Raw genomic sequence first — 13,495 nt, forward strand, 5'->3', positions numbered from 1 at the left:
AAGTGAAAAGGGGGGTTATAATCTTGTTCCTTGAAGGCAATTGTTGTAATCAAAAAGGTCAAACTTTGGGAGTCAGAAATAAATTCCAGCACTAAATATGATCAGATCCACAGCCAGCTGAAAAGGTTTTTATTTGGCTGACGTCGAGAGAAAGTCATGATAACTGTCAAGAAGTTTACCCTCTTTCTGACAAAGTTAGAATAAGGTTGACTGTTCTTCAGTCCTGCAAAAGTAATCAACATTGTAATCTGTATTATTTGCCAAATTTGACAAAAGAAGATATCTACATTTTTAGAAGCACTTATACTGTCCTGGGTAATCTGTCTTCTAAGGTGCATGAGCAAAGAAGAAAGTTGCGTGCCTAGAAGGTGAAGTTCAGAAATTCAGACTTTATCTAATCTATCTGGTCCAGAAAACAAAACACTCAGTGCTTTGTACATCCGCTAGAACAAAGGAACAATGAGACTGGGAAGTGCCTGGACTGAAAGAGCCCTGGATGGAAACAAACACTTAAAAAACCATTTACATTGTTATACAAGTCTCTGCTGGCAATGATACAACACTGATACATCACAGAAATGAAATACTTTCACAAAGATGTTTTTATACCATTTGATAATATATGAATTAATGTCCCCTAGTCTACAAAGGCATCTTTCAGAAGACTTAATGGTGTTTGAATTATATTGCAACTCCATTTTCACTTTTTGGGAAGAGGATATGCTTTGTGTGCACAGCTGCTGCAGATCCAATTCACAGACATGATAGATATGGTTATGTCCAACCCCAATGACATGATTCCCAAGTACAGCCTGCAAGCACAGAAACACACCCGCATAACACAGGAGAAAAAATTACTGGGAGATATGAGCCCAGGACTGAGCAGTGGGGAATTCCTGCCAGTCTCAGCCATCTTCCTACCAAATTATCAATTTCTTTCCTAGTTTTCCCTCTTCATAAAACAGTAACCTACTTCATAAGGACTTTTCTGAAGATTAAGTAAAGAGGGTTGATTGCATCATCTTAAGTACAAATATCCATTTATTTGGGATGATACGCAACTTCGAAAATCTTTAAAACATGGTTATTTATTTACTTCTTGTACTCTGTCTTTTGAAATTATGATCATAACCATTACATGATTATGGATGATAGAATTATACAGTCCATAGTTAGAGCTATGTCACATATGGCTCCTACAGATGGCTAATAAATCAGATTTGTCCCAAATAATTTGAAATTTACAGGAGTGAACACATGGCCAAGGCATGCCTCTGGCATTTACAGAGTTACATACTACAATGAAGAAACACTCTACCAGTCTGCACCCTAGAAGGCAGAATTTTTAAGTTCTTTTCATTCAAATATTTAGTGGTTTTTCTAACAAAAAGTTATTTACCTGTTAGTTCTCTCAGTACAGGAGGCTCGGATTAGGCAGTAACACAGTATATCATGGCAATATTTTTGTAGAAAACAATTTTGAAATAGCATTTATAAGCCTACATTAGAAGACATATTTGAAAGCAGGGTAATTGCCAAGTTGTTTTTCATGGCTCTCAAGAAGATATTTCAAATCTGAATTTCAATTCAGAAATTTAACTGTAATTTAGGATCTGTTCATATACTACTGTTTTTAACTAGAATTTTAATTAAAGACCTAGTCATTCACCGAAATACACAGTTACACTGGTGCACAGACATTCGGAGAGTTAAGAACTTAAAATGTATTTTATCTGAAATCAGGAAAGACACAACTCTACCATCTTTTGTCATTGAGCAGCTCTCAGTGACAGAAATAGTTTTACTGAGAACAATAAAGAATATAACATGAAAGGACCAACAGATGCGTGTGTTATCCCAATTTTACAATGTCAAGCATGCTGACTAGTTGTATGGTGTTACGTGATGCTTCATGTATATATGTATACAAAAAACCCTGTAACAAATTGTAATTGTAAATATTACTGTGAAACAAATATGCAAACTTGTGCCTACTAACAGCTGTAATCTCAGGTTTGCAGTGGAAAATTAGTCTGTAGCTCAGAGTTGATAAATGGCGTTATCAGCTTTTTCTTTCTTTCCTATTCTACTAAAATATCAACTGTCCCCACTGTGTGTGTTTGCATGTCTGTGTATACCTGGTTTATAAAGTGCATATGTGACTGTATAGTGCATAGTTTTGGATGATCTATTTTACTTCTGCTCTACAGGATTAAATACTTGTTGTTTTGACAACCCATAAATCAAAATTTCTTGAGTAAAGAGAGTCCACTTTATTGGTCTATTGTGGATTGTTGTACCAGTATTCCACACATTATTAGATTTCATGTCTCTGCATCCATAAGAGAAATAGAAGCTGCTTTTCTACTCAATGATTCACAAAGGTGAATCTGGCGTTACTTGAGAGTTTAAGCAATCTTGGTGAGCTGCACCATTATTCTACTGGAATATCAAACTTCCAAACAACACAGATTGTGATTTTAATGTGACATTACATACTCCAAAGGCCAAATGAAATTAGGAATTTGATCCTCTCCAAGCCTTCACATTACCACTGCAACTACAGTATGCATTATTCATCGCTTTCACCTTGAGTTCTTAATTGGAAAAGTTTACATGCAAAATTTAACAAAATATTTTGAATGTTATGCACTTAACTACTCAAGCACTTTGTATAAGAAACCTGATGAAAACTGAACTCAGAACTGACACATGAAAATTTTAACAGGACTGAATCTGAGCAAAAAGCTAGTTTTTGAACTAGGTATATAAACGAATCTGAAACTTTTTCTGTCTGCATTTATTGTATCAAGATGATACAGATGTTCAAATCTCATTTTGCAAAAGAAACATATGAGATGGGATTCCTCTCCCTTCAGTCAACTAAACTTCAGGTTCCTGGTTCAACCCAGCTTCCTTTGATAGTCAGTGGAGAAAGCTGGGCACTTTCAAAGTACAGCTTAGCCCATCTTCCTTAGTAAAAGCTCAGAAATGGAACTTCACTGAGTACCAAGGTCAGACATCATATTTTTAGATGGCCCATGACAGCTCAGTTCTGCTACCATTGAAATCAGTGGAAATTTTTTTTACAATATGGTTGAACATATGGCTTATACTTCCATACTCACAGGACAATTTCCAGAAACACCTGCCTATGGACACTCAGGTTCAGTAGATCATAACCTAAAACTACTGACATCAGAGCTTGAAGAAAACTGGTTTAAAATGCTGCCCCTAGTGGAAACTTACAGAGGAATAATCCTCTCATTCTTCATCAAAAAGCTTAGTACAGTACAATACGGGTTGTTGACAGGCATAACAAAACCATTCTTTAGGAAAAAATGACAAATTTTGGATTTTGTGCATTTCACAGCATCAAGCAATGCAACTCGTGATTGAAGCAAGGGAAGCAAGGAGCCACAGAGTAATATGAGCACCGCTTTTTGCAGGAAACCTTCACGGTTCTTCTATTCTTATTTCTTGCTTTTGACTGATCTCTGCTATCCAAAATCCAAACACAAATCTCACTTCAACTATGGTCCACTAATCTGCAGTATTTCAACTTAAATCAGACTTTTCACTTTGATGTCAGCTACGAAATATGACTCTAATCATCAGTTGCTATCAATCACTTTCACCTTACAGCCTTGCAAAATCTATTCAGTGATAAAAAATTAATAAATGGCATGTACAAGCTTCTGTCTAAACGATTATGCGTTAATCAAAATACGTTCTAAGGTAGTATGTTTTTCTCTACTTCCATGCAAGTGTTCAATAACAGAACTTTACTATACACAAATGATGGTGATTTGTGCCCATCACTCTGATAACAGTTGATCTATTCTTTCAATTTTCACATTACAAGTCATCAATATTAAAAACAGTTAGCATGATGCACAACACTGATTTAAATCACTGTTTGCAGTGATTTCATTTTTACCAAGTGACGTGACTTGTGCTTAATGTATAGCTATCGCACCAGCAGACTTGTCACTAGACGTTTTTTAACTTACCAAAGCAAATTAATGGAGGGTATTTAGTGCATTTGTACAGTTAATGCAGGGGAAAAGCTCTGATAGAAAGCGATATTTGTGAACAGGTACCTATTAAGTATTTGGCTACTGTAATCTTCAATACTAATACTGCAAAGTATCTCTCTGAAACTAACACTTCGGGAGCAAATCAGGGAGGTATTTAATGATGGACCTCCTTTACAGACATCTCTGTTTTGGGTCTTGAACTACCGCCATTAAGAGGTTGGACAATATTATATTTCATCATCGTAAAAAAAACCCCCACTGATACAGGTAGAAAGAGTTCAGTTCTGACACTGCAGCTGTTGGCCCTATGCTGTCCATTTCTTCACAGCTGAATTGTTCACATGCACACACAAACACAAATGCAGAAAGGGAGCCTTCCCTGGCAGCACTCTGTCAGACTACTGGCTCATTTTCTACAGCCAGTCATGGATGTGACACTATAAGTGCTCTGCACACAACTGTACATCATAACACCTCACTGGTGGTATCCAAGGAAAAAATAGAAGCAAGAAGTTTCAGCCTTTCTGACTTTTAAACTGTGGTTGGATAAAACAAAAGTATGGAAATGGGCTGAAACGGTAAGCTATCCTTGAAGAGGATTTACCTGCTATGAAATAGATTGTATTTTAAACACAGTAAACAACCTGTCACTTGAGTAACTATGAAGACAATGGGGTTGCGTGAGCACAAAGAATGTTATGGGCTACTACTTCTTAAAGCATTCTTCTGACCAAGTCTCCTCAGAGCACCTTCTCCTTTCAAACCTGCTCGGCTTAACTGTTGGCAGTGTTTTCTTCTGGCAGTGGGCTAAGGAGAACTCAAGCGCAGGGCTGCTATGTTCAGCAAACACTGTCCGTTTGCCGTAGCTGTAAATGCATCGCCCTCCTCCTCTTGGAGCAGGGCGAAACAAGGGGACGGGAAGGAAAAGCCCGGCGTCCCTCCCCGTGCACCTGCCGCGCCCGCGCCCGTACCTGTCTGCACGGAGATGTTGAGAGCCTCCCCGCCGGAGAGCGGCTCGATGTGGAGGTGGTACCAGGTCCCGGCCTCCAGGCCCCGCAGGGTGCAGTCGTAGGTCCCGTTGCCCGCGTGGGCGGGCTGGCAGCCGGCCGCCTCCCCGTCCTCGGAGCGCCCGCTCAGGCTGAAGTTGCAGGCGCGACCCGCGGCGTCCCAGCGCAGCCGGACGCTCTGCCCGAAGACGCGCTGCTCCGTCAGGTTGGCGCTGCATCCCGCCTGCCCCAGCGCGGCCTGCGGAGAGCGGGGAGAGCTCTGAGAGACCCGCCGGCGCCCCCCGGGCTCAGCCCCCAGCCCCGTCCCCGAGCTGTGCCGGTCCGGCGCGAACGCACCCATATGTCCCGAGCTGCGACCTGCGACTGGAGACCCTGCACCGCCCCCCTCCTGCCGGCCGCTCACCTTGGTCAGGGCCAGCGCCGTCCACAGGGCGAATCCCGCTCCATAGCTCAGCATCGCCGACAGTTTTTAACCCCGAAGACCCTCGCGGGGAGGGGAAGAGGAGAAGGGACGGAGGGGTAGGGTGGGGGGGTCTGAAGAAGTGAAGTGGCGGCGGCGGGCCCCGGGGGCCCCCCGCTCCCCACCGGGCTCCGAGCCCTGTGCCGGGCCGCCCGCCCGCTGCATGCGCTCGGGGCTGCCCCGGCCGCCGAGCCGCCTCCCTGACACCGGCGTGGGTGGGGGGGCTGCCCGCCCGTGGCTGAGGAGGAGCGGGGAGGCGGGGGAGGCGGCCGCCACTTCCCACGCTGCCATTCTGACCCGGGCTGACTCTGCCGGAGCCCTTCCCGCCGACTTCCGCAATCAAGAGGCGATTTCCTCGCGTCTCGCTGCGGGGGGTGAAGCGCGGCGATCCGGGACCTGCCGCCCACCCGGCAAGCGACCAGCTCCGGGGTGCCGCCCCTCGCTCCTTATGCGTCCCACCTTCCTCCCGGCTCCTCTCCCACCCCACCTCTCTTCCTTCCTCAACGCTTCCTCTGCATGCCGGCTCTCCCCTGGGTCTTGTCTTCCCAAGCGTTCCTGCTTGTGCATGGGGGCCCCTCAGGCGGTGCCGTTGTTGCTGGGGGGGCGGCACTCTCACCTCACGCTGGCTGCACCTCACTTGACGCTGCCTTGCCTTGTCTCATGGTTGCATTGCCTCACAACCTCCTCACCTTGCATCTGCCTCGTCTCATGCCCATCTTGCCTCACAGCTGCCTTGCCTCATGTGCCTGCTCATCACACCTGCCACTCCTCATGGTCACCTCACCTCACACCTGCCTTGCACCACAGCCACCTCACGTCCCATGCCTGCTCTCCTCATGTCTGCCACTCTTCACAGCTACCCCACCTCCTAGCCCACCCTCCTCTTGGCCTCAGCCATCACTAACCCATCAATCCAGCTCCTGTATCCCAAACACTGATGTTTTTAGGGGTTAGCCATAGACCACCAAGGCCTCCATCCCTGGCCCTATGGCACTGCGACCAGAGGCCTTGTGTCCAGGAGAGTCCCAGCAGAGCCTGACACTGAGCTGATGTCTGCAGCAGAAGAGCAGTCTGTCTGTGAGCAGTCATCTCAGCTTGATTTGTTCTGTATCGACCTGTGTCCTTGAAACAATTCCTTCCCAGATTCCCCAAATAACTCCCAAGCTAAAATTACACACACCATGGAAAGCAAGAAAGTTCCTCTGTTTTCACATTGTACCAAAAAAGCTGTGCACAGCTCCGAGTTGGCTGCTGTAAAAATGGAAACTTGCCATTTCTGCCATGCATGCCCATTTCCTCCTTGTTTAGGTTTTAGCCTCTAAAAAATCATGTATATGTGTATGTGGGGTGAGGGAAAAGAAATGTAGCCAGAAGTGTTTTTCAACTTCAGATATTCAAATAGCAGGCATGGAGTGAATTTAGGATTGCATAAAGGGGAAAGAATTTGACATTTACTTTCTTCAGTGGGAATGGCACATTTCTGTGTCTTTCTGTACTGCATGATGCATGTGGGATTTTAACTTTTAAAAGCAGTACCTCAAGCAAATTGAACACTGTCTCTATCACTTTTGCCCCATTTTAGGGAGAAAAAGGTTCTAGGTTTACAGATGCTAGTCTGCCTTTTAGGGGAGCTGCTGCTCTAGGATTTTTCTGGGCAATCAGCCTGTCAAACAAGATACAAATGTCTGAAAAACCTTAGCTCTTATTCTTCTGTTCTGAAACCAAAGGTCTGAGCACTCAAGAGTGTTACCCACACTTATAGAAAACTTCATTTGTCCCAGTGGAACTCCATGCCTGGTCCTAAGTACACCGTACTGAAAGTGCTGGGCTCTATTCTGCAAAGCTTAGGATGATTAATAACTTTATGAACATCACCTTAAGTGACAATATAAATATGTATTGATTATTATGCCATTCTCAAGTCCATCGCAGAACATGATCTCCCTCAGAAGAGATGTTTCACATACTTTAGACAGGAGGAGGGACCAAGCCCCAAAGAGCTAGCACAGGGGTAAACATACCATTGATGGGAAATACAAGGTGTGTTTCTTAGACCTAAACTGGGATTCAAATGATATAGATGTCTGGTAATCATTCAAGGTGAGAGAGTTTTACAGTGTGATTCCATCTTTAGATGATCATGGGTTTTGGACCTAATGGCATAAACCACACTAGTATTTTTCCAGCACTTAGAGAAGCAGAGATCTGAAGGCTTATTGGGATGTTTGGATTACTTCAAACTCCTCTCTGTAAATTATAACATTGAGAGTAACTTGCATTTTCTTCAAAAGCAGAGCTCAAATCACTATAAGGAGTTTTGAAAACATCCATAATCTGAATTTGCAGGGAAGATATAATTCAGATATTTAGGTGTAAGTTATTTAAGCCGATGTAATATGTGAAAGGGTAAAAACATAATCAACACTGCAAACATAAAATTCAGGGAAAAAAGTGGAACCTACCACAAATAAAATTAAAAGAGTTTTGGAAAGAAATATTTGTTTGTCTCTTCCAGCTAATGTAAGATAATATGTGGAGAAAAATGATGCTATTGCTTCTCACAAGTGCTCGTAATTTAGAAGTTCCTACTTTATTAGTCTTATTCTTGCTATCATAGAATCTTTATCTTTTTGTATTAATAGGGAAGAACTGGTTTATTACTGGTTTTGAGACTTCCTTCTGTATATTATCCAGCAAAAGCTGCTGCAAGGGTAAGGTCTGACACAGATGCCTACGCCAGCACTGAAGTAAAACAGGAGGGGTCCATCATTCACTGGTGGCAATATATTTATATAGAATAGCCAACATAATGCAAGTAATTATTTCCAGACTGGTATTGCATAAATGGGCTTTTAGTAGATCAGCATTCACACAGCCTTTAACACTTACTGATCTGTGTGGCAAGCCAAGAAACTAATTAGAAAAGAAAAAAGAACTGTAAGTGAGTTTTGGGAGTTGCCGGACGTGTCTCTAATAGCAGGCTCCAAAGTCCCTTTCAGACACTTTCCCAAGGTTTCCTGAGTTGGTTTTTTTTTTAACACTAGCCTCTCTGTCTCTCTAATCAAGAGGAAATGGGCTTTGCATAGCTTTTGTCATGGATTCAAAGTGCAAGCTGCAGTTTTACTTGAAATCCAAGGCAGCTCTAAATCAAACAGTTTGTTCAATTGAAATGTCACTATTGTCCCCCCAAAACAGGTATGCGCACAGCCAAATAATATCGAGGCTTTACTTTTACAAACAAGAGGACCCAGCTTCGGCAAATGCAGTTCATAGAAGGTATTGTCTTCCTCACAACAATACTCAGCACTCAGTCTACGTGTTTTTGAAGTATTGTGTTAAATCCAGTTAATCCTCTAAACGTTCCTGCTAGTTTGACAAAAAATATTTTTGATTCCATTCTAAAGACTGGGAAACAGAGATGGAGGCCATAGATTTTAAGTTTGTGTGTTGGTATATCTAGATCGGTATATCTAGATTCAAATGTCCAGAGCCAGCTAGAGGCTCCAAGGGAAAGCTATTATTCTTTTTTTCATTGATATGCGTATCATCAGAATTATAGTTTGAAAGTTTTGACCTAAGCAATTGCTCAGTGCAAATGATGTCATCAGCAGGTGAAGTGGGGTAGGAACACAGGAGGCAGTAGTTTCTGCAGTTCAAATGGTGCCACTCCTCTAGCTCTGGTTGTATTATTCAGTAGGAGTGCTGGAGGCAGTCTGGCTAATACCAGATTTTATAGGACATTTCCATTTGGAAGTAACCAATATTTGGTGCAGGAGGTATGCTATGTGGACAGAAGACATGAGGAAATAAGCTCAGCCTGCCTCCAGAATAATCATATTTTACAAGGACTGCCTACATCAGCTGTGAAATGGGGTGCAGTGCTTCCATCATCAGCTCAGCCCCTTCCCACCATCAGCACTAGAACAGCAGTGTCAGGGTCCATAAACCATTGAGTTTACAGACCTGACACTCTCCACAACCTTCCCAAATACAAAACACATTTCTTAGTCTTATCCACAGCAACACATAGTAGTAACTGAAACATGTTTGCCTGACCCAATACATTGAGAGTAGTGTGGTCTCCTGGAAAAGAAGCCCCCGGGAATTTAGGGATTTTCAGTTCTAAACCACTATGTGATGATAGTGATACAGTGACCAATAATGTCCTGCATGCTTTAGCTCTAACTGCCCATGCACATTTTGCCAATTCCAGGTTTGCTCTCAGATTACTGAACTAAGTCTTGCAGAAAAGGAAGACTGGAAATTGATTTGGAGGTATTGAATGCCTGTCATTTCTCCTCCTATAGCTGGGGCTGGCAGCCCCATTCCCCTGCTCTGCCAGGGCGGTTTGTGGTTCAGCAGAGCAGAGATCAAGAAGCACCTGTGTGTCTCCACTCTGCCTGTTGGTCAGTAGATAAGCTGGCCATGTCCAAGGCCAGGATTCCTTTTAAGGCAAGTTAAAGTATACAGATTTCTCTTGCTTTGATCTGTAAACAATGTCTGTAATTTTAGGACTCAATTATCCATAAATAAAGTCATTGCATACTGTAATTCTTAGCGTGTTATTAGAGCTAGACCCTTAAGTCACGCAACAAACCAGTGACAGAGCCTGGGTCACTGAGAGCAGATACCCAGGCTCCTATGGCTTCTGCCACATCTGTGAGTCTTCCACTGCTCCACACATATCCTGATAGAATCTCTTGAGCTTAGAGATTTTCCCAATACATTGTGCATACCAGGATTGGGCTGTAACAGAAGAGGCAGAATTTTTCTGCAGCTATGCTTCTAGCAAAGGGCACTGTCAGCATGAACATCAAAACAAAGCATCCCACTAAAAAAAGAACAAAGCTTAGTCCTCTAGCTGTTTTTTCTTCAGTTTTGTTTGTTTGTTTGTTTTTGTTTTGGTGGGGTTTTTTTGTTGTTGTTGTTTTTGTGGTTTTTGTTGTTGTTGTTGTTTGTTTGTTTTTTAAGCCCACAAAACATCCACCTGTAATAGCTATCAGGGTGCACAGAGTGGAGGAGGCTTAATAAAAGTCAGTAATTCTTCTGTCTTACCTCTTCTGTGGTGCTGTAGTATTGAAGAGTGGTTGTTGGAATCCAGGCATTCTCTGTTACTGCAGATTTCAAGTCAAAGTAGAGCTTTTCAATGGGATTTTTACTGAATCGTTCAGTCACATTTCTGATGAACATCTCTGTGCTACTCTTCAGCATATTTTCAGGCCTAGAAGTAACAGCATTTGAAGAGGGGGATGTAGTTCTACTACTCCATACAGAAGTGTCTGCATCTTGGAGATCTAAGACAAACAAGGAAAAGTAATTAAAATCAGCTCGACATTTTTATAAACAATTCAGTAGATTCAATAAATGTGGCTGATACAACTTCTAAGTAGTTTAAGTGCACCTGTCAGTTCTATAGGGTGTTTTGTTTGTTTTCAGTGCAAACATGTATTTTTGCATCAATACCAAAGTCTGTGCAAAACAGAAAAAAAATAATTTCCCTGAACATTCATACCATTCATTTTAAGGATAGTCCATCAGTGATTCTGAAGTGAAGAAAGGTTGTACTTTTTCATTAACAGCACAATTTTTTCACTCACAGCTTTTTCACTTGTTTGGACCTATTAAATGGCACACAGGATCAGCTTTATGTTGTCAACCCCCTCCCCCGCTTTCTAAGTGCATAGGCCAGATTCTCATCTGCCTTTTGTTGGTGTAAGTTTAAAACATGGCTTTGGTCAGGATGATCTTTCAAGATGATTTGAGATAATTTTTTTTTTGTTTGAGATATTTGCCCAAGATAAGTTCCTTGTGCCCACATTCCTTTTGCTTTTGAAAATCAGGCCTATGCAGAGACCATGCTAGTCCCTGACTGCTGCCTTTCCAAGGCTCAGATAACAATCTATCACTTCACTGAAGTAGCTGTAAATATGACGGTGGATTTGCTTTTTTAGTCACGTACCCTTCAGAGAAAGCCAAAGCTGCAATTAAAGCTCAGGAAAGATTTTACTACACATTTTTCCTCCGCATTTTCATGGCTCTTCCTCCCCATTGGTATGTACTTAATATCCTTTCTTTGTGGCTGTGAGGGCAGGGTTCAAGCTGTGGTGGCCTCTACATCTGGTAGCATCACATTTCAACTAAGCAATTGGAATTACACACTGGCCTCATCTCACAAAAAGCTGCCCTGCCACTGCTGTAGCACAGTGAGTGTGCATTGGCTCAATGCCCAAGACACTTTGTCAGTCCTTGAACTGGGGTCTCCAGCCTGACAGAACCTTGTTTGCTGCTGATCAACTGGGCTGGTTGCCATTTATAACAATTTTAGCTCACAAATCCTCTAAAAACAAAGAAACGATTGGGTTAAATTGCAGCAGAAGCTTCCAAATGCAATTACTTGGTGTGAAATTATGATGTCTTAGCAGGCCAGTGTGTGTTTAATTCTAACCCAAAGGATCAGTACATGAGTGTCCACGAAATCAACATGATGAGTTTTCTTGTATATGTGTAAATATATATGCTAACACATTTATATAGAGAAATTTGCAGCACTCTCATTTGCACCGAGAAAGAAAACTGAGATTGTAAACCATAGTATGAGACACTTTCATGCAAGTGTTTCCTGTGCTTGACATGTACCAATGCATTTACCATGGTTCTGGATCTTTTTGAAAAGTGTTGGTTCGCTGGAATGGATTGATACCCAGATTAAATGTTTACCCTCCTTTTGTCTAATTGTGCTCAAGCTCTCATCAGCTGCTGCAACAAACCCATTAGCTGACAAAAGCCCAGACTCAGTCTAAATTCCATGTCAGTCGCTGTTTCTGGGAATCTCCTATTAGTCATGGGTCTCTGAAAGTCTGCAGTAGGCAACTAGAAATCCTAGCCCCAAGGACTTGAAAAGAATTAGGCCTGTGCCTCTGTGCCTCCCAGATATCTCTGAGTTCAGCAGGGAGTAGAACCTACTGATAGAAAGACAGCCGAAGAAGAAGTACCTGAGCAGTAAGCAATGGCTCAGGAAAAAAGGCCACAATTGGGTTCCTAAATATAGATTGACACACCCAACTTAAAAAAACATTAAAGAAAAAAATCTTGGCTTAATTTACAGACAAATAGCTGTGATTCCAACAGGAAGGCTTTTGCATTCCAGGGCAATTGTGCTTTAGGAGAGCTGATCCTCCATAAAAGGGAAGCTGGTGCTGCCAGCAACGTTTATGGGACTCAGCAGCCAGGAATAACTGGCATTCTTGGTGCAGGAGACAAGGGGAGAGCTCGACTGTCGTGGAAGTGAAACGCTTGGTCCTCAGGAAAGTTCCACCAGCCCAAAGAGGTACCAGGAACAAGCATCTGGTCACTGTACAACCTAACTCCTCTTGTTAGAGCTTGGAGCTCTTCTGGGTTTCCAGATAAAGAACTTTCCCAGCAAAGACTGACTATAGTCTGTTACCTGTAACATATGGATGTGTATGGCCATGCTGGAACTTCAGATGTATGTAACAGCATTTCCCAAAGATCCTATAGGATTGACTAACAGGGTTCATATCTGCCCTCACTTCAAGAAAGTCAGAATCCACGTTTATATTCTCTTTCTAAGTAAAAACACTAGTGTGGTCCTAGCAGAAGGACCCTCATAGCCCTTCTTCAATAGCAGGCACTTTAAAAAAACCCTGCATATTATAAGGCCCATGTAAGAAGATTTCTACACAATTTGAGTTCCAAATTTTTTAACCAGAAAAAACTCCCCTCTTGTCTGGACACTAGTAAAGTACACAGAAATCTCAACAGTGGGATTTTTCAGAAGTGTTTAGCATTGTTCTAGAAGTCTCTTTGGAAATCAGTCATAAAACTGTCTATGGGAACAGAACAGCAGCGGTGACACCGACGTTGATCACTAGTGGCTGAATGATATACAGCATGTGAACATAACATTGTAATCATCAGTAGCACACCCAGGAGAAATTATGACATTCTGACTAAATGCATATTTCATC

General features: G+C 42.5%; 1 protein-coding gene across 3 annotated transcripts in view; it reads right to left on the minus strand.

Annotated features, from left to right (window-relative positions):
- PTPRB (protein tyrosine phosphatase receptor type B) overlaps positions 1-13,495 on the minus strand; it is a 60,725-nt gene that overhangs the window by 40,042 nt on the left and 7,188 nt on the right. For 2 of the 3 annotated variants that reach the window (XM_032688238.1, XM_032688237.1), the window contains exons 3-4: positions 10,563-10,801; positions 5,012-5,285 (exon numbers count right to left, since the gene is read on the minus strand). In XM_032688238.1, coding sequence (XP_032544129.1) covers positions 5,012-5,285; positions 10,563-10,801 — 513 coding nt within the window. Of the gene's footprint in view, positions 1-5,011; positions 5,286-5,450; positions 5,580-10,562; positions 10,802-13,495 lie in introns of those variants that run through there. The other variant, XM_032688239.1, reaches the window with a different exon arrangement.

This window comes from Chiroxiphia lanceolata, chromosome 5 (assembly GCF_009829145.1).
Source record: "Chiroxiphia lanceolata isolate bChiLan1 chromosome 5, bChiLan1.pri, whole genome shotgun sequence".
Lineage (NCBI taxonomy): Eukaryota > Metazoa > Chordata > Aves > Passeriformes > Pipridae > Chiroxiphia > Chiroxiphia lanceolata.